Raw genomic sequence first — 17,870 nt, 5'->3', positions numbered from 1 at the left:
TATAGACTGGCTAACCCATCCCATCTATGTAATAGTATAGACTGGCTAATTCATCCCATGTGTGTAATAATATAGACTGGCTAATCCATCCCATGTATGTAATAGTATAGACTGGCTAATCCATCACATGTATGTAATAGTATAGACTGGCTAATTCATCCCATGTATGTAATAGTATAGACTGGCTAATTCATCCCATGTATGTAATAGTATAGACTGGCTAATTCATCCCATGTATGTAATAGTATAGACTGGCTAATTCATCCCATGTATGTAATAGTATAGACTGGCTAATTCATCCCATGTATGTAATAGTATAGACTGGCTAATTCATCCCATGTATGTAATAGTATAGACTGGCTAACCCATCCCATCTATGTAATAGTACAGACTGGCTAAACCATCCAATCTATGTATTAGTATAGACTGGCTAACCCATCCCATCTATGTAATAGTATAGACTGGCTAACCCATCCCATCTATGTAATAGTATAGACTGGCTAACCCATGCCATGTATGTAATAGTATAGACTGGCTAACCCATCCCATGTATGTAATACTATAGACTGGCTAACCCATCCCATGTGTGTAATAGTATAGACTGGCTAATTCATCCCATGTATGTAATAGTATAGACTGGCTAATTCATCCCATGTATGTAATAGTATAGACTGGCTAATTCATCCCATGTATGTAATAGTATAGACTGGCTAATTCATCCCATGTATGTAATAGTATAGACTGGCTAATTCATCCCATCTATGTAATAGTATAGACTGGCTAACCCATCCCATCTATGTAATAGTACAGACAGGCTAACCCATCCAATCTATGTATTAGTATAGACTGGCTAACCCATCCCATCTATGTAATAGTATAGACTGGCTAACCCATCCCATCTATGTAATAGTATAGACTGGCTAATTCATCCCATGTGTGTAATAATATAGACTGGCTAATCCATCCCATGTATGTAATAGTATAGACTGGCTAATTCATCCCATGTATGTAATAGTATAGACTGGCTAATTCATCCCATGTATGTAATAGTATAGACTGGCTAATTCATCCCATGTATGTAATAGTATAGACTGGCTAACCCATCCCATCTATGTAATAGTACAGACTGGCTAACCCATCCAATCTATGTATTAGTATAGACTGGCTAACCCATCCCATCTATGTAATAGTATAGACTGGCTAACCCATCCCATCTATGTAATAATATAGACTGGCTAACCCATGCCATGTATGTAATAGTATAGACTGGCTAACCCATCCCATGTATGTAATACTATAGACTGGCAAACCCATCCCATGTGTGTAATAGTATAGACTGGCTAATTCATCCCATGTGTGTAATAGTATAGACTGGCTAACCCATCCCATGTGTGTAATAGTATAGACTGGCTAACCCATCCCATGGGTGTAATAGTATAGACTGGCTAACCCATCCCATGGGTGTAATACTATAGACTGGCTAATTCATCCCATGTATGTAATAGTATAGACTGGCTAATTCATCCCATGTGTGTAATAGTATAGACTGATAATTCATCCCATGTATGTAATAGTATAGACTGGCTAATTCATCCGATGTATGTAATAGTATAGACTGGCTAACCCATCCCATGTGTATAATAGTATAGACTGGCTAACCCATCCCATGTGTGTAATAGTATAGACTGGCTGACCCATCCCATGTATGTAATAGTACAGACTGGCTAACCCATCCCATCTATGTAATAGTATAGACTGGCTAACCCATCCCATCTATGTAATAGTATAGACTGGCTAACCCATCCCATCTATGTAATAGTATAGACTGGCTAACCCATCCCATGTATGTAATAGTATAGACTGGCTAACCCATCCCATCTATGTAATAGTATAGACTGGCTAATTCATCCCATGTGTGTAATAATATAGACTGGCTAATTCATCCCATGTATGTAATAGTATAGACTGGCTAATCCATCCCATGTATGTAATAGTATAGACTGGCTAATTCATCCCATGTATGTAATAGTATAGACTGGCTAATTCATCCCATGTATGTAATAGTATAGACTGGCTAATTCATCCCATGTATGTAATAGTATAGACTGGCTAATTCATCCCATGTATGTAATAGTATAGACTGGCTAATTCATCCCATGTATGTAATAGTATAGACTGGCTAATTCATCCCATGTATGTAATAGTATAGACTGGCTAACCCATCCCATCTATGTAATAGTACAGACTGGCTAACCCATCCAATCTATGTATTAGTATAGACTGGCTAACCCATCCCATCTATGTAATAGTATAGACTGGCTAACCCATCCCATCTATGTAATAGTATAGACTGGCTAATTCATCCCATGTGTGTAATAATATAGACTGGCTAATCCATCCCATGTATGTAATAGTATAGACTGGCTAATCCATCCCATGTATGTAATAGTATAGACTGGCTAATTCATCCCATGTATGTAATAGTATAGACTGGCTAATTCATCCCATGTATGTAATAGTATAGACTGGCTAATTCATCCCATGTATGTAATAGTATAGACTGGCTAATTCATCCCATGTATGTAATAGTATAGACTGGCTAATTCATCCCATGTATGTAATAGTATAGACTGGCTAATTCATCCCATGTATGTAATAGTATAGACTGGCTAACCCATCCCATCTATGTAATAGTACAGACTGGCTAACCCATCCAATCTATGTATTAGTATAGACTGGCTAACCCATCCCATCTATGTAATAGTATAGACTGGCTAACCCATCCCATCTATGTAATAGTATAGACTGGCTAATTCATCCCATGTGTGTAATAATATAGACTGGCTAATCCATCCCATGTATGTAATAGTATAGACTGGCTAATCCATCCCATGTATGTAATAGTATAGACTGGCTAATTCATCCCATGTATGTAATAGTATAGACTGGCTAATCCATCCCATGTATGTAATAGTATAGACTGGCTAATTCATCCCATGTATGTAATAGTATAGACTGGCTAATTCATCCCATGTATGTAATAGTATAGACTGGCTAATTCATCTCATGTATGTAATAGTATAGACTGGCTAATTCATCCCATGTATGTAATAGTATAGACTGGCTAATTCATCCCATGTATGTAATAGCATAGACTGGCTAATTCATCCCATGTATGTAATAGTATAGACTGGCTAACCCATCCCATCTATGTAATAGTACAGACTGGCTAACCCATCCAATCTATGTATTAGTATAGACTGGCTAACCCATCCCATCTATGTAATAGTATAGACTGGCTAACCCATCCCATCTATGTAATAGTATAGACTGGCTAATTCATCCCATGTGTGTAATAATATAGACTGGCTAATCCATCCCATCTATGTAATAGTATAGACTGGCTAACCCATGCCATGTATGTAATAGTATAGACTGGCTAACCCATCCCATGTATGTAATACTATAGACTGGCTAACCCATCCCATGTGTGTAATAGTATAGACTGGCTAATTCATCCCATGTATGTAATAGTATAGACTGGCTAATTCATCCCATGTATGTAATAGTATAGACTGGCTAATTCATCCCATGTATGTAATAGTATAGACTGGCTAATTCATCCCATGTATGTAATAGTATAGACTGGCTAATTCATCCCATGTATGTAATAGTATAGACTGGCTAACCCATCCCATCTATGTAATAGTACAGACAGGCTAACCCATCCAATCTATGTATTAGTATAGACTGGCTAACCCATCCCATCTATGTAATAGTATAGACTGGCTAACCCATCCCATCTATGTAATAGTATAGACTGGCTAATTCATCCCATGTGTGTAATAATATAGACTGGCTAATCCATCCCATGTATGTAATAGTATAGACTGGCTAATTCATCCCATGTATGTAATAGTATAGACTGGCTAATTCATCCCATGTATGTAATAGTATAGACTGGCTAATTCATCCCATGTATGTAATAGTATAGACTGGCTAACCCATCCCATCTATGTAATAGTACAGACTGGCTAACCCATCCAATCTATGTATTAGTATAGACTGGCTAACCCATCCCATCTATGTAATAGTATAGACTGGCTAACCCATCCCATCTATGTAATAATATAGACTGGCTAACCCATGCCATGTATGTAATAGTATAGACTGGCTAACCCATCCCATGTATGTAATACTATAGACTGGCAAACCCATCCCATGTGTGTAATAGTATAGACTGGCTAATTCATCCCATGTGTGTAATAGTATAGACTGGCTAACCCATCCCATGTGTGTAATAGTATAGACTGGCTAACCCATCCCATGTGTGTAATAGTATAGACTGGCTAACCCATCCCATGTGTGTAATAGTATAGACTGGCTAACCCATCCCATGTGTGTAATAGTATAGACTGGCTAACCCATCCCATGTGTGTAATAGTATAGACTGGCTAACCCATCCCATGGGTGTAATAGTATAGACTGGCTAACCCATCCCATGGGTGTAATACTATAGACTGGCTAATTCATCCCATGTATGTAATAGTATAGACTGGCTAATTCATCCCATGTGTGTAATAGTATAGACTGATAATTCATCCCATGTATGTAATAGTATAGACTGGCTAATTCATCCGATGTATGTAATAGTATAGACTGGCTAACCCATCCCATGTGTATAATAGTATAGACTGGCTAACCCATCCCATGTGTGTAATAGTATAGACTGGCTGACCCATCCCATGTATGTAATAGTACAGACTGGCTAACCCATCCCATCTATGTAATAGTATAGACTGGCTAACCCATCCCATCTATGTAATAGTATAGACTGGCTAACCCATCCCATCTATGTAATAGTATAGACTGGCTAACCCATCCCATGTATGTAATAGTATAGACTGGCTAACCCATCCCATCTATGTAATAGTATAGACTGGCTAATTCATCCCATGTGTGTAATAATATAGACTGGCTAATTCATCCCATGTATGTAATAGTATAGACTGGCTAATCCATCCCATGTATGTAATAGTATAGACTGGCTAATTCATCCCATGTATGTAATAGTATAGACTGGCTAATTCATCCCATGTATGTAATAGTATAGACTGGCTAATTCATCCCATGTATGTAATAGTATAGACTGGCTAATTCATCCCATGTATGTAATAGTATAGACTGGCTAATTCATCCCATGTATGTAATAGTATAGACTGGCTAACCCATCCCATCTATGTAATAGTACAGACTGGCTAACCCATCCAATCTATGTATTAGTATAGACTGGCTAACCCATCCCATCTATGTAATAGTATAGACTGGCTAACCCATCCCATGTATGTAATAGTATAGACTGGCTAACCCATCCCATCTATGTAATAGTATAGACTGGCTAATTCATCCCATGTGTGTAATAATATAGACTGGCTAATTCATCCCATGTATGTAATAGTATAGACTGGCTAATCCATCCCATGTATGTAATAGTATAGACTGGCTAATTCATCCCATGTATGTAATAGTATAGACTGGCTAATTCATCCCATGTATGTAATAGTATAGACTGGCTAATTCATCCCATGTATGTAATAGTATAGACTGGCTAATTCATCCCATGTATGTAATAGTATAGACTGGCTAATTCATCCCATGTATGTAATAGTATAGACTTGCTAATTCATCCCATGTATGTAATAGTATAGACTGGCTAACCCATCCCATCTATGTAATAGTACAGACTGGCTAACCCATCCAATCTATGTATTAGTATAGACTGGCTAACCCATCCCATCTATGTAATAGTATAGACTGGCTAACCCATCCCATCTATGTAATAGTATAGACTGGCTAATTCATCCCATGTGTGTAATAATATAGACTGGCTAATCCATCCCATGTATGTAATAGTATAGACTGGCTAATCCATCCCATGTATGTAATAGTATAGACTGGCTAATTCATCCCATGTATGTAATAGTATAGACTGGCTAATTCATCCCATGTATGTAATAGTATAGACTGGCTAATTCATCCCATGTATGTAATAGTATAGACTGGCTAATTCATCCCATGTATGTAATAGTATAGACTGGCTAATTCATCCCATGTATGTAATAGTATAGACTGGCTAATTCATCCCATGTATGTAATAGTATAGACTGGCTAACCCATCCCATCTATGTAATAGTACAGACTGGCTAACCCATCCAATCTATGTATTAGTATAGACTGGCTAACCCATCCCATCTATGTAATAGTATAGACTGGCTAACCCATCCCATCTATGTAATAGTATAGACTGGCTAATTCATCCCATGTGTGTAATAATATAGACTGGCTAATCCATCCCATGTATGTAATAGTATAGACTGGCTAATCCATCCCATGTATGTAATAGTATAGACTGGCTAATTCATCCCATGTATGTAATAGTATAGACTGGCTAATCCATCCCATGTATGTAATAGTATAGACTGGCTAATTCATCCCATGTATGTAATAGTATAGACTGGCTAATTCATCCCATGTATGTAATAGTATAGACTGGCTAATTCATCTCATGTATGTAATAGTATAGACTGGCTAATTCATCCCATGTATGTAATAGTATAGACTGGCTAATTCATCCCATGTATGTAATAGCATAGACTGGCTAATTCATCCCATGTATGTAATAGTATAGACTGGCTAACCCATCCCATCTATGTAATAGTACAGACTGGCTAACCCATCCAATCTATGTATTAGTATAGACTGGCTAACCCATCCCATCTATGTAATAGTATAGACTGGCTAACCCATCCCATCTATGTAATAGTATAGACTGGCTAATTCATCCCATGTGTGTAATAATATAGACTGGCTAATCCATCCCATGTATGTAATAGTATAGACTGGCTAATCCATCACATGTATGTAATAGTATAGACTGGCTAATTCATCCCATGTATGTAATAGTATAGACTGGCTAATTCATCCCATGTATGTAATAGTATAGACTGGCTAATTCATCCCATGTATGTAATAGTATAGACTGGCTAATTCATCCCATGTATGTAATAGTATAGACTGGCTAATTCATCCCATGTATGTAATAGTATAGACTGGCTAATTCATCCCATGTATGTAATAGTATAGACTGGCTAACCCATCCCATCTATGTAATAGTACAGACTGGCTAAACCATCCAATCTATGTATTAGTATAGACTGGCTAACCCATCCCATCTATGTAATAGTATAGACTGGCTAACCCATCCCATCTATGTAATAGTATAGACTGGCTAACCCATGCCATGTATGTAATAGTATAGACTGGCTAACCCATCCCATGTATGTAATACTATAGACTGGCTAACCCATCCCATGTGTGTAATAGTATAGACTGGCTAATTCATCCCATGTATGTAATAGTATAGACTGGCTAATTCATCCCATGTATGTAATAGTATAGACTGGCTAATTCATCCCATGTATGTAATAGTATAGACTGGCTAATTCATCCCATGTATGTAATAGCATAGACTGGCTAATTCATCCCATGTATGTAATAGTATAGACTGGCTAACCCATCCCATCTATGTAATAGTACAGACAGGCTAACCCATCCAATCTATGTATTAGTATAGACTGGCTAACCCATCCCATCTATGTAATAGTATAGACTGGCTAACCCATCCCATCTATGTAATAGTATAGACTGGCTAATTCATCCCATGTGTGTAATAATATAGACTGGCTAATCCATCCCATGTATGTAATAGTATAGACTGGCTAATTCATCCCATGTATGTAATAGTATAGACTGGCTAATTCATCCCATGTATGTAATAGTATAGACTGGCTAATTCATCCCATGTATGTAATAGTATAGACTGGCTAACCCATCCCATCTATGTAATAGTACAGACTGGCTAACCCATCCAATCTATGTATTAGTATAGACTGGCTAACCCATCCCATCTATGTAATAGTATAGACTGGCTAACCCATCCCATCTATGTAATAATATAGACTGGCTAACCCATGCCATGTATGTAATAGTATAGACTGGCTAACCCATCCCATGTATGTAATACTATAGACTGGCAAACCCATCCCATGTGTGTAATAGTATAGACTGGCTAATTCATCCCATGTGTGTAATAGTATAGACTGGCTAACCCATCCCATGTGTGTAATAGTATAGACTGGCTAACCCATCCCATGTGTGTAATAGTATAGACTGGCTAACCCATCCCATGTGTGTAATAGTATAGACTGGCTAACCCATCCCATGTGTGTAATAGTATAGACTGGCTAACCCATCCCATGTGTGTAATAGTATAGACTGGCTAACCCATCCCATGGGTGTAATAGTATAGACTGGCTAACCCATCCCATGGGTGTAATACTATAGACTGGCTAATTCATCCCATGTATGTAATAGTATAGACTGGCTAATTCATCCCATGTGTGTAATAGTATAGACTGATAATTCATCCCATGTATGTAATAGTATAGACTGGCTAATTCATCCGATGTATGTAATAGTATAGACTGGCTAACCCATCCCATGTGTATAATAGTATAGACTGGCTAACCCATCCCATGTGTGTAATAGTATAGACTGGCTGACCCATCCCATATATGTAATAGTACAGACTGGCTAACCCATCCCATCTATGTAATAGTATAGACTGGCTAACCCATCCCATCTATGTAATAGTATAGACTGGCTAACCCATCCCATCTATGTAATAGTATAGACTGGCTAACCCATCCCATGTATGTAATAGTATAGACTGGCTAACCCATCCCATCTATGTAATAGTATAGACTGGCTAATTCATCCCATGTGTGTAATAATATAGACTGGCTAATTCATCCCATGTATGTAATAGTATAGACTGGCTAATCCATCCCATGTATGTAATAGTATAGACTGGCTAATTCATCCCATGTATGTAATAGTATAGACTGGCTAATTCATCCCATGTATGTAATAGTATAGACTGGCTAATTCATCCCATGTATGTAATAGTATAGACTGGCTAATTCATCCCATGTATGTAATAGTATAGACTGGCTAATTCATCCCATGTATGTAATAGTATAGACTGGCTAATTCATCCCATGTATGTAATAGTATAGACTGGCTAACCCATCCCATCTATGTAATAGTACAGACTGGCTAACCCATCCAATCTATGTATTAGTATAGACTGGCTAACCCATCCCATCTATGTAATAGTATAGACTGGCTAACCCATCCCATCTATGTAATAGTATAGACTGGCTAATTCATCCCATGTGTGTAATAATATAGACTGGCTAATCCATCCCATGTATGTAATAGTATAGACTGGCTAATCCATCCCATGTATGTAATAGTATAGACTGGCTAATTCATCCCATGTATGTAATAGTATAGACTGGCTAATCCATCCCATGTATGTAATAGTATAGACTGGCTAATTCATCCCATGTATGTAATAGTATAGACTGGCTAATTCATCCCATGTATGTAATAGTATAGACTGGCTAATTCATCCCATGTATGTAATAGTATAGACTGGCTAATTCATCCCATGTATGTAATAGTATAGACTGGCTAATTCATCCCATGTATGTAATAGTATAGACTGGCTAACCCATCCCATCTATGTAATAGTACAGACTGGCTAACCCATCCAATCTATGTATTAGTATAGACTGGCTAACCCATCCCATCTATGTAATAGTATAGACTGGCTAACCCATCCCATCTATGTAATAGTATAGACTGGCTAATTCATCCCATGTGTGTAATAATATAGACTGGCTAATCCATCCCATGTATGTAATAGTATAGACTGGCTAATCCATCCCATGTATGTAATAGTATAGACTGGCTAATTCATCCCATGTATGTAATAGTATAGACTGGCTAATTCATCCCATGTATGTAATAGTATAGACTGGCAAATTCATCCCATGTATGTAATAGTATAGACTGGCTAATTCATCCCATGTATGTAATAGTATAGACTGGCTAATTCATCCCATGTATGTAATAGTTTAGACTGGCTAACCCATCCCATCTATGTAATAGTATAGACTGGCTAACCCATCCAATCTATGTATTAGTATAGACTGGCTAACCCATCCCATCTATGTAATAGTATAGACTGGCTAATTCATCCCATGTGTGTAATAGTATAGACTGATAATTCATCCCATGTATGTAATAGTATAGACTGGCTAATTCATCCGATGTATGTAATAGTATAGACTGGCTAACCCATCCCATGTGTATAATAGTATAGACTGGCTAACCCATCCCATGTGTGTAATAGTATAGACTGGCTAACCCATCCCATCTATGTAATAGTATAGACTGGCTAATTCATCCCATGTGTGTAATAATATAGACTGGCTAATCCATCCCATGTATGTAATAGTATAGACTGGCTAATCCATCACATGTATGTAATAGTATAGACTGGCTAATTCATCCCATGTGTGTAATAATATAGACTGGCTAATTCATCCCATGTATGTAATAGTATAGACTGGCTAATTCATCCCATGTATGTAATAGTATAGACTGGCTAATTCATCCCATGTATGTAATAGTATAGACTGGCTAATTCATCCCATGTATGTAATAGTATAGACTGGCTAATTCATCCCATGTGTGTAATAGTATAGACTGGCTAACCCATCCCATCTATGTAATAGTACAGACTGGCTAACCCATCCAATCTATGTATTAGTATAGACTGGCTAACCCATCCCATCTATGTAATAGTATAGACTGGCTAACCCATCCCATCTATGTAATAGTATAGACTGGCTAACCCATGCCATGTATGTAATAGTATACACTGGCTAACCCATCCCATGTATGTAATACTATAGACTGGCTAACCCATCCCATGTGTGTAATAGTATAGACTGGCTAATTCATCCCATGTATGTAATAGTATAGACTGGCTAATTCATCCCATGTATGTAATAGTATAGACTGGCTAATTCATCCCATGTATGTAATAGTATAGACTGGCTAATTCATCCCATGTATGTAATAGTATAGACTGGCTAATTCATCCCATGTATGTAATAGTATAGACTGGCTAACCCATCACATCTATGTAATAGTACAGACAGGCTAACCCATCCAATCTATGTATTAGTATAGACTGGCTAACCCATCCCATCTATGTAATAGTATAGACAGGCTAACCCATCCCATCTATGTAATAGTATAGATTGGCTAATTCATCCCATGTGTGTAATAATATAGAATGGCTAATCCATCCCATGTATGTAATAGTATAGACTGGCTAATTCATCCCATGTATGTAATAGTATAGACTGGCTAATTCATCCCATGTATGTAATAGTATAGACTGGCTAATTCATCCCATGTATGTAATAGTATAGACTGGCTAATTCATCCCATGTATGTAATAGTATAGACTGGCTAATTCATCCCATGTATGTAATAGTATAGACTGGCTAATTCATCCCATGTATGTAATAGTATAGACTGGCTAACCCATCCCATCTATGTAATAGTACAGACTGGCTAACCCATCCAATCTATGTATTAGTATAGACTGGCTAACCCATCCCATCTATGTAATAGTATAGACTGGCTAACCCATCCCATCTATGTAATAGTATAGACTGGCTAACCCATGCCATGTATGTAATAGTATAGACTGGCTAACCCATCCCATGTATGTAATACTATAGACTGGCTAACCCATCCCATGTGTGTAATAGTATAGACTGGCTAATTCATCCCATGTGTGTAATAGTATAGATTGGCTAACCCATCCCATGTGTGTAATAGTATAGACTGGCTAACCCATCCCATGTGTGTAATAGTATAGACTGGCTAACCCATCCCATGTGTGTAATAGTATAGACTGGCTAACCCATCCCATGTGTGTAATAGTATAGACTGGCTAACCCATCCCATGTGTGTAATAGTATAGACTGGCTAACCCATCCAATGGGTGTAATAGTATAGACTGGCTAACCCATCCCATGGGTGTAATACTATAGACTGGCTAATTCATCCCATGTATGTAATAGTATAGACTGGCTAATTCATCCCATGTGTGTAATAGTATAGACTGATAATTCATCCCATGTATGTAATAGTATAGACTGGCTAATTCATCCGATGTATGTAATAGTATAGACTGGCAAACCCATCCCATGTGTATAATAGTATAGACTGGCTAACCCATCCCATGTGTGTAATAGTATAGACTGGCTGACCCATCCCATGTATGTAATAGTATAGACTGGCTAATTCATCCCATGTGTGTAATAGTATAGACTGGCTAATTCATCCCATGTATGTAATAGTATAGACTGGCTAACCCATCCCATGTATGTAATAGTATAGACTGGCTAATTTATCCCATGTGTGTAATACTATAGACTGGCTAACCCATCCCATGTGTGTAATACTATAGACTGGCTAACCCATCCCATGTGTGTAATAGTATAGACTGGCTAACCCATCCCATGTGTGTAATAGTATAGACTGGCTAACCCATCCCATGTGTGTAATAGTATAGACTGGCTAACCCATCCCATGTGTGTAATAGTATAGACTGGCTAACCCATCCCATGTGTATAATAGTATAGACTGGCTAACCCATCCCATGTGTGTAATAGTATAGACTGGCTAACCCATCCCATGTGTGTAATAGTATAGACTGGCTAACCCATCCCATGTGTGTAATAGTATAGACTGATAATTCATCCCATGTGTGTAATAGTATAGACTGGCTAACCCATCCCATGTGTGTAATAGTATAGACTGGCTAACCCATCCCATGTGTGTAATAGTATAGACTGGCTAATTCATCCCATGTGTGTAATAGTATAGACTGATAATTCATCCCATGTATGTAATAGTATAGACTGGCTAATTCATCCGATGTATGTAATAGTATAGACTGGCTAACCCTTCCCATGTGTATAATAGTATAGACTGGCTAACCCATCCCATGTGTGTAATAGTATAGACTGGCTGACCCATCCCATGTATGTAATAGTATAGACTGGCTAATTCATCCCATGTGTGTAATAGTATAGACTGGCTAATTCATCCCATGTATGTAATAGTATAGACTGGCTAACCCATCCCATGTATGTAATAGTATAGACTGGCTAATTCATCCCATGTGTGTAATAGTATAGACTGGCTAATTTATCCCATGTGTGTAATACTATAGACTGGCTAACCCATCCCATGTGTGTAATACTATAGACTGGCTAACCCATCCCATGTGTGTAATAGTATAGACTGGCTAACCCATCCCATGTGTGTAATAGTATAGACTGGCTAACCCATCCCATGTGTGTAATAGTATAGACTGGCTAACCCATCCCATGTGTGTAATAGTATAGACTGGCTAACCCATCCCATGTGTATAATAGTATAGACTGGCTAACCCATCCCATGTGTGTAAAAGTATAGACTGGCTAACCCATCCCATGTGTGTAATAGTATAGACTGGCTAACCCATCCCATGTGTGTAATAGTATAGACTGATAATTCATCCCATGTGTGTAATAGTATAGACTGGCTAACCCATCCCATGTGTGTAATAGTATAGACTGGCTAACACGTTGTGTAGACAAGTCATGCAAGTAACATACACACATAGCAGTTAGCCCCAGTCTAACAGTATTTTTTATCCTGTATGTCCAATTGTACTTGTATTAGATATATGTTCTTCCCTTTGGCCACCTGAGCTTTGGTGCCACTTAAAATAACTGACCTTTCCTCAACCAAGGGCTAGTGGGGACAGTCCCACAGCATGCCACACAAGGGGAAAACAACAACACAAACACTTCATCAATGGGTAGGGGGAGAGAGGAGGTTGGGGTTAAGGAAAGTGTTTGAGCAGTGAAAAGGGGAGGGGTGGGGTAAGGCAAGGAAGGGAGAGGAGGGAAGGGGGTGGGGTAGCAGGTTTCACTTACCTCTTGAAAGCCTCAGTGGGGTTTCTCTCACACTCCCCGGGCTGCAGGGCGCTCTGCACCGCTGGTTCATGCACCTTCTCCTTGTAATCCGGCACCAGGCCGCTCTGGCAGATCTGGGCCACCAGGCCTCGGATGAAGCCGCCAAGGCAGAGTGTGTCCGAGTCGTCCGCACGGCAAAAATGGAAGGCCAGATTCTGCTGCTGCAGCCCCCGATGAGCCCCCTGGGCTGAGGTGGGCCACAGAAGCTCTGTGCATAGGGCCGTCTTCCCACTCCCAGGCCCCCCCACCAGCAACACCCCCCAGGTGGTGGCCTTCGCAGAGCCTGCTGCGGAACTGCCGCTGGGGTTGGGTGCGCCAGTACCGGAGGCAGAGGACTGCTTGCTGGGAGTGGTGGTCACACCACTCAGGCCATTCGTTTTTTCCCGGATGCAGTGCTGGATCTTGTGGAAGACCCAGTCCCTGCAGTAAAAACGCTTCCCCTGCAGCAAACTGGTTTGGGCCATTTTGAGATACTGCTATTCCGACTATTCCTCATAGGGCTTTCCTTGCCCTCACATTTTCAACCCAGAGTGGGCCAGCTGTAAATTCGAATATCCATTTTGTTGACTCCACATGTGCTTTTCCAAGTTGATTGCAGCTGTCCTTAGCGTTGTCATAAAGCCAAAGTGAAACTGAGGCTCCCTTCTGAGAAAACACAGAATGGTTTTGGACAAGAAAAGCAGTTTTTGAGACGTCGCTTAATATATGGGGCAAGAAAAGAGTCACAATTGAGGCTTATACTGTACATTTTCCACTAACTTTTTCCATGGCTTTCTCATTGGCTGGACTGAATGCCCAGTGTTATTCCAGGTTTGTTGCTTTAACATGGTGTTGTGCATGACAGGGCACAGTGCTTTGAGTGCATCCACTTTCAAACTCAACCACTGCTTGATTAGCCCTGAGAGTCAGTTATCTGTTTCCCTTGATACATTTCAAAGAGAAACTGGAGCAGAGATATTGTTTCCATTACATCTGCCAGAGATGCGTTGGTCTGTCCATAAACATTGAGCGCCTGGTCACTTTCCTGGAATAAACAGTTTGGTGTAAAAAAAAATTATAATCAGATTAGCGTTTTAACTTCTATCTAGCAATACAACTACACAGTTCACTCCCATTTCGTAAATGCATAGCATTTGCTGAATGGGGAGTTTGTTTATAACACAGTAACTAACAAGACATTGCAGATGGTCCTCACACTTGGATTCTGGGCATGGTTTCGTTCAGTTTCTCTAGCCTACTCACTGATCCTTCTTCTTTCCTATGTGGCTGTGTCGCAAATAATTCACATCCGTCCTGAACGGGGAAAAACTCCAAATGAGAGGACCCCCTTTCTCTTCCTACTACACCGATGTTCCCTATCCCTATCCCCCATAATGGCTAAAAGCAATAACCTTAAAGTGTCGGATTCTATTCAGATCTGTCATACAGGTGGGCGCTATTCTGCATAACAGTAATAGGTATTTCACTTTAAAACACATATATTATGTCCGGTAAATGTTATTATTCACCTTTCTCCAGTTTTCTAGGCACACATTTTATCGCGTAACCATTATAGCCTGCTATAGCGCTCTCATTTTAGAAAGAAATGACAAGAGGTAGTTTAAAAAAAAACTCATTACCGAAATGCAACGGCAAAAAAAACAACCTACGAATAGGTAGACACAACCGCTATTAGGGGTAAACTGTCATAGGTGTCGATGAAACGTGGACCAAAGACTGGTTAGGCTACACCGTCTTTTGTATGACAAAAAACCTCACCCATTTCTAAAATATAATACAATCGAACACCTTTAGTCAATCTAAAAACATACACTATGTAAAGATAATGTCATGCCCATTAAGAGCAAATAGGTCAATTAACTGAATGCTGCCCGTAATCTTGTAAAATACAATGCAACTATTTTTGAAACTTTAAGCAAATGTGTATAACGTTTTTCAATGTTACAGTTTCAAATGTCTCGTATAGCCTGCGGCTTCTCACCTCTTGCTGAATCTCCCTTTTCTTTTGGTTTCTGTGTCCGTGGTAAAACCATCTGTCGTCTAACCAAATGCTATGCTTTAAAAGCAATATTTGATTTGCTTAATAGATTTCCAAGCCCCATCTTCCACTTCGTCCATCCGCGTCTTTGCATTATTCTATATTTCAGCAGCGGCGGTTCCTGCTATCCAACACAGCACTGTAACCAGTAAACCATTCTCTTCTTCCAAACGCTCTCCAAAATCCATCCCTCCTTGCATACAGAGCACACACGCAGGATGGACGCAAAGTCTGATGGGAATTGGGGTTTTGGCTCCCGAAGCCGCCATTATAACGGCCAAATAAACGCAAATTTTCTGCATTTTAAAGAACAACTATAATTAGTTTTTTTTTTAAGTGTTCGCGTTAAAACCAGCCGTTTTCTTTCTTTACATAGATGTATAACAATGCTAATATAGGCCTAATGTTATTACGACAATGTTGCATAGAGGAAAAAGTGACAGTAAAAAAAATCCAGACAATTTATAATCACTGATGACCTTTGAGGTACCATTAATCATTCAAGGCACTATGGTGTAAAACATTGTTTTCCAACTGGTTGATCACTTGGATGTTTTCAGAACAGAATACAGGAATTACCAGGCTAACTGCCTAAGATCACTGATGATTTGATTCAAGAATGACAAGAATGGTGTTGCAGTTGTAACACGTTGTAATTAAAAACAGTGTTGCTTGTGCCTGCAGTTCACACCGAGTAAATTAGGGTTTTAATTTCAAAGTAAACACCTTTCCTTCTTGTAAAAGTGTTGTATGACCCTTACCCTCTGGGGAAGGTATGCTTATAGAGCTGCCCCCAGTGGACACGACAGAGAGAGATAAGCAAATCTATATATTGAACCCAGCCTTTCTCCTGTAATCACACACACATACACACTCATCTCCTCTCTCTGTCTCCTCCTACATTTACCTCTCACTAATACAGTATGCCATGCAGGGTCTCCACCCACAGATAAGTATGAATCTATGTTTCATCTGGCTGTTCACACGAAAATAACAACACACAATCACCTCCAACATACTACTCACTTCATACAGGCAACATTTGCATGGCACTCTTGTGAGAAGAGAGTGGTTGTTAATGTGCACTGCACCCGATTCTAATGTCAGCTGGAGTTGATGTGTTACGAGCTCATTCCCTTAAGCTGTGGTAAAGCTGCATGTTGCTGTTTATACCACGCACAAACTGCTCAGTAGGTGTATCCAACAATGCATTCAAGCCAATCTGCGGAATTTGGGTAATTTTCCCTCTCTGTGCCAGTTAAATACCAACTGGTTAATTTCAGAACAAGACACAGGTTAGGGGGGGTCATTGTGTGCCGTAACAATGATTCTCGTTTGTAAATATGTCCAATATATTCTGCCTCAATTTGACATCAACAGTTTAACACATTTGGTGTATTAGGTTGGCAGCAGGTTATTTATTTGGGGAAAATAGTGTAGAGAGAGTATCCATGTCTCTACCATTTTGTACTCTTGCTGAAATGTTGGCAGATGCTCTACTGCCCTGTAAAAAGGTTGTTGGTATACAGGTATCTAAAACACAGCTCTTCAGGGCCTGAGAATGTAGGTTAATGGGTTACTGCTGGCTCTTCATATTGCGCCTTCTTGCCTTGCAACTTAAGGATAAAGAATGGGACCTTTAAAATGGCAATCAAAACAAAAAGATATTGGCCATTTGCTGATGTGGTTTGCAGATCTGGGGTAAAAAAAATATTTGTAATATATATAATTTATTTCAACACTACAGACAGCAAACTAAGCCCAGAGGACTGCAATGTGCATCCAACATTTTGAGGGTATCCACTTCAAGCTTA

General features: G+C 39.0%; 1 protein-coding gene across 2 annotated transcripts in view; it reads right to left on the bottom strand.

Annotated features, from left to right (window-relative positions):
- LOC110488887 (ankyrin repeat domain-containing protein 50) overlaps window positions 1–16,280 on the bottom strand; it is a 47,394-nt gene extending 31,114 nt beyond the window's left edge. Inside the window, exons 1-2 of one of the 2 annotated variants that reach the window (XM_021561329.3) lie at window positions 16,000–16,280; window positions 13,980–15,042 (exon numbers count right to left, since the gene is read on the bottom strand). In XM_021561329.3, the coding sequence (XP_021417004.1) occupies window positions 13,980–14,482 (503 nt within the window). In that variant the 5' untranslated portion in view covers window positions 14,483–15,042; window positions 16,000–16,280. The remainder of the gene's footprint in view (window positions 1–13,979; window positions 15,043–15,999) is intronic. The other variant, XM_021561330.3, reaches the window with a different exon arrangement.
- Window positions 16,281–17,870: the final 1,590 nt, after the last annotated feature.

Source organism: Oncorhynchus mykiss, chromosome 14, assembly GCF_057628025.1.
Source record: "Oncorhynchus mykiss isolate SJ-2025 chromosome 14, ASM5762802v1, whole genome shotgun sequence".
Lineage (NCBI taxonomy): Eukaryota > Metazoa > Chordata > Actinopteri > Salmoniformes > Salmonidae > Oncorhynchus > Oncorhynchus mykiss.
Note: the sequence above shows the minus strand (reverse complement) of the source record. Positions and strands in the feature narration are given on the sequence as shown.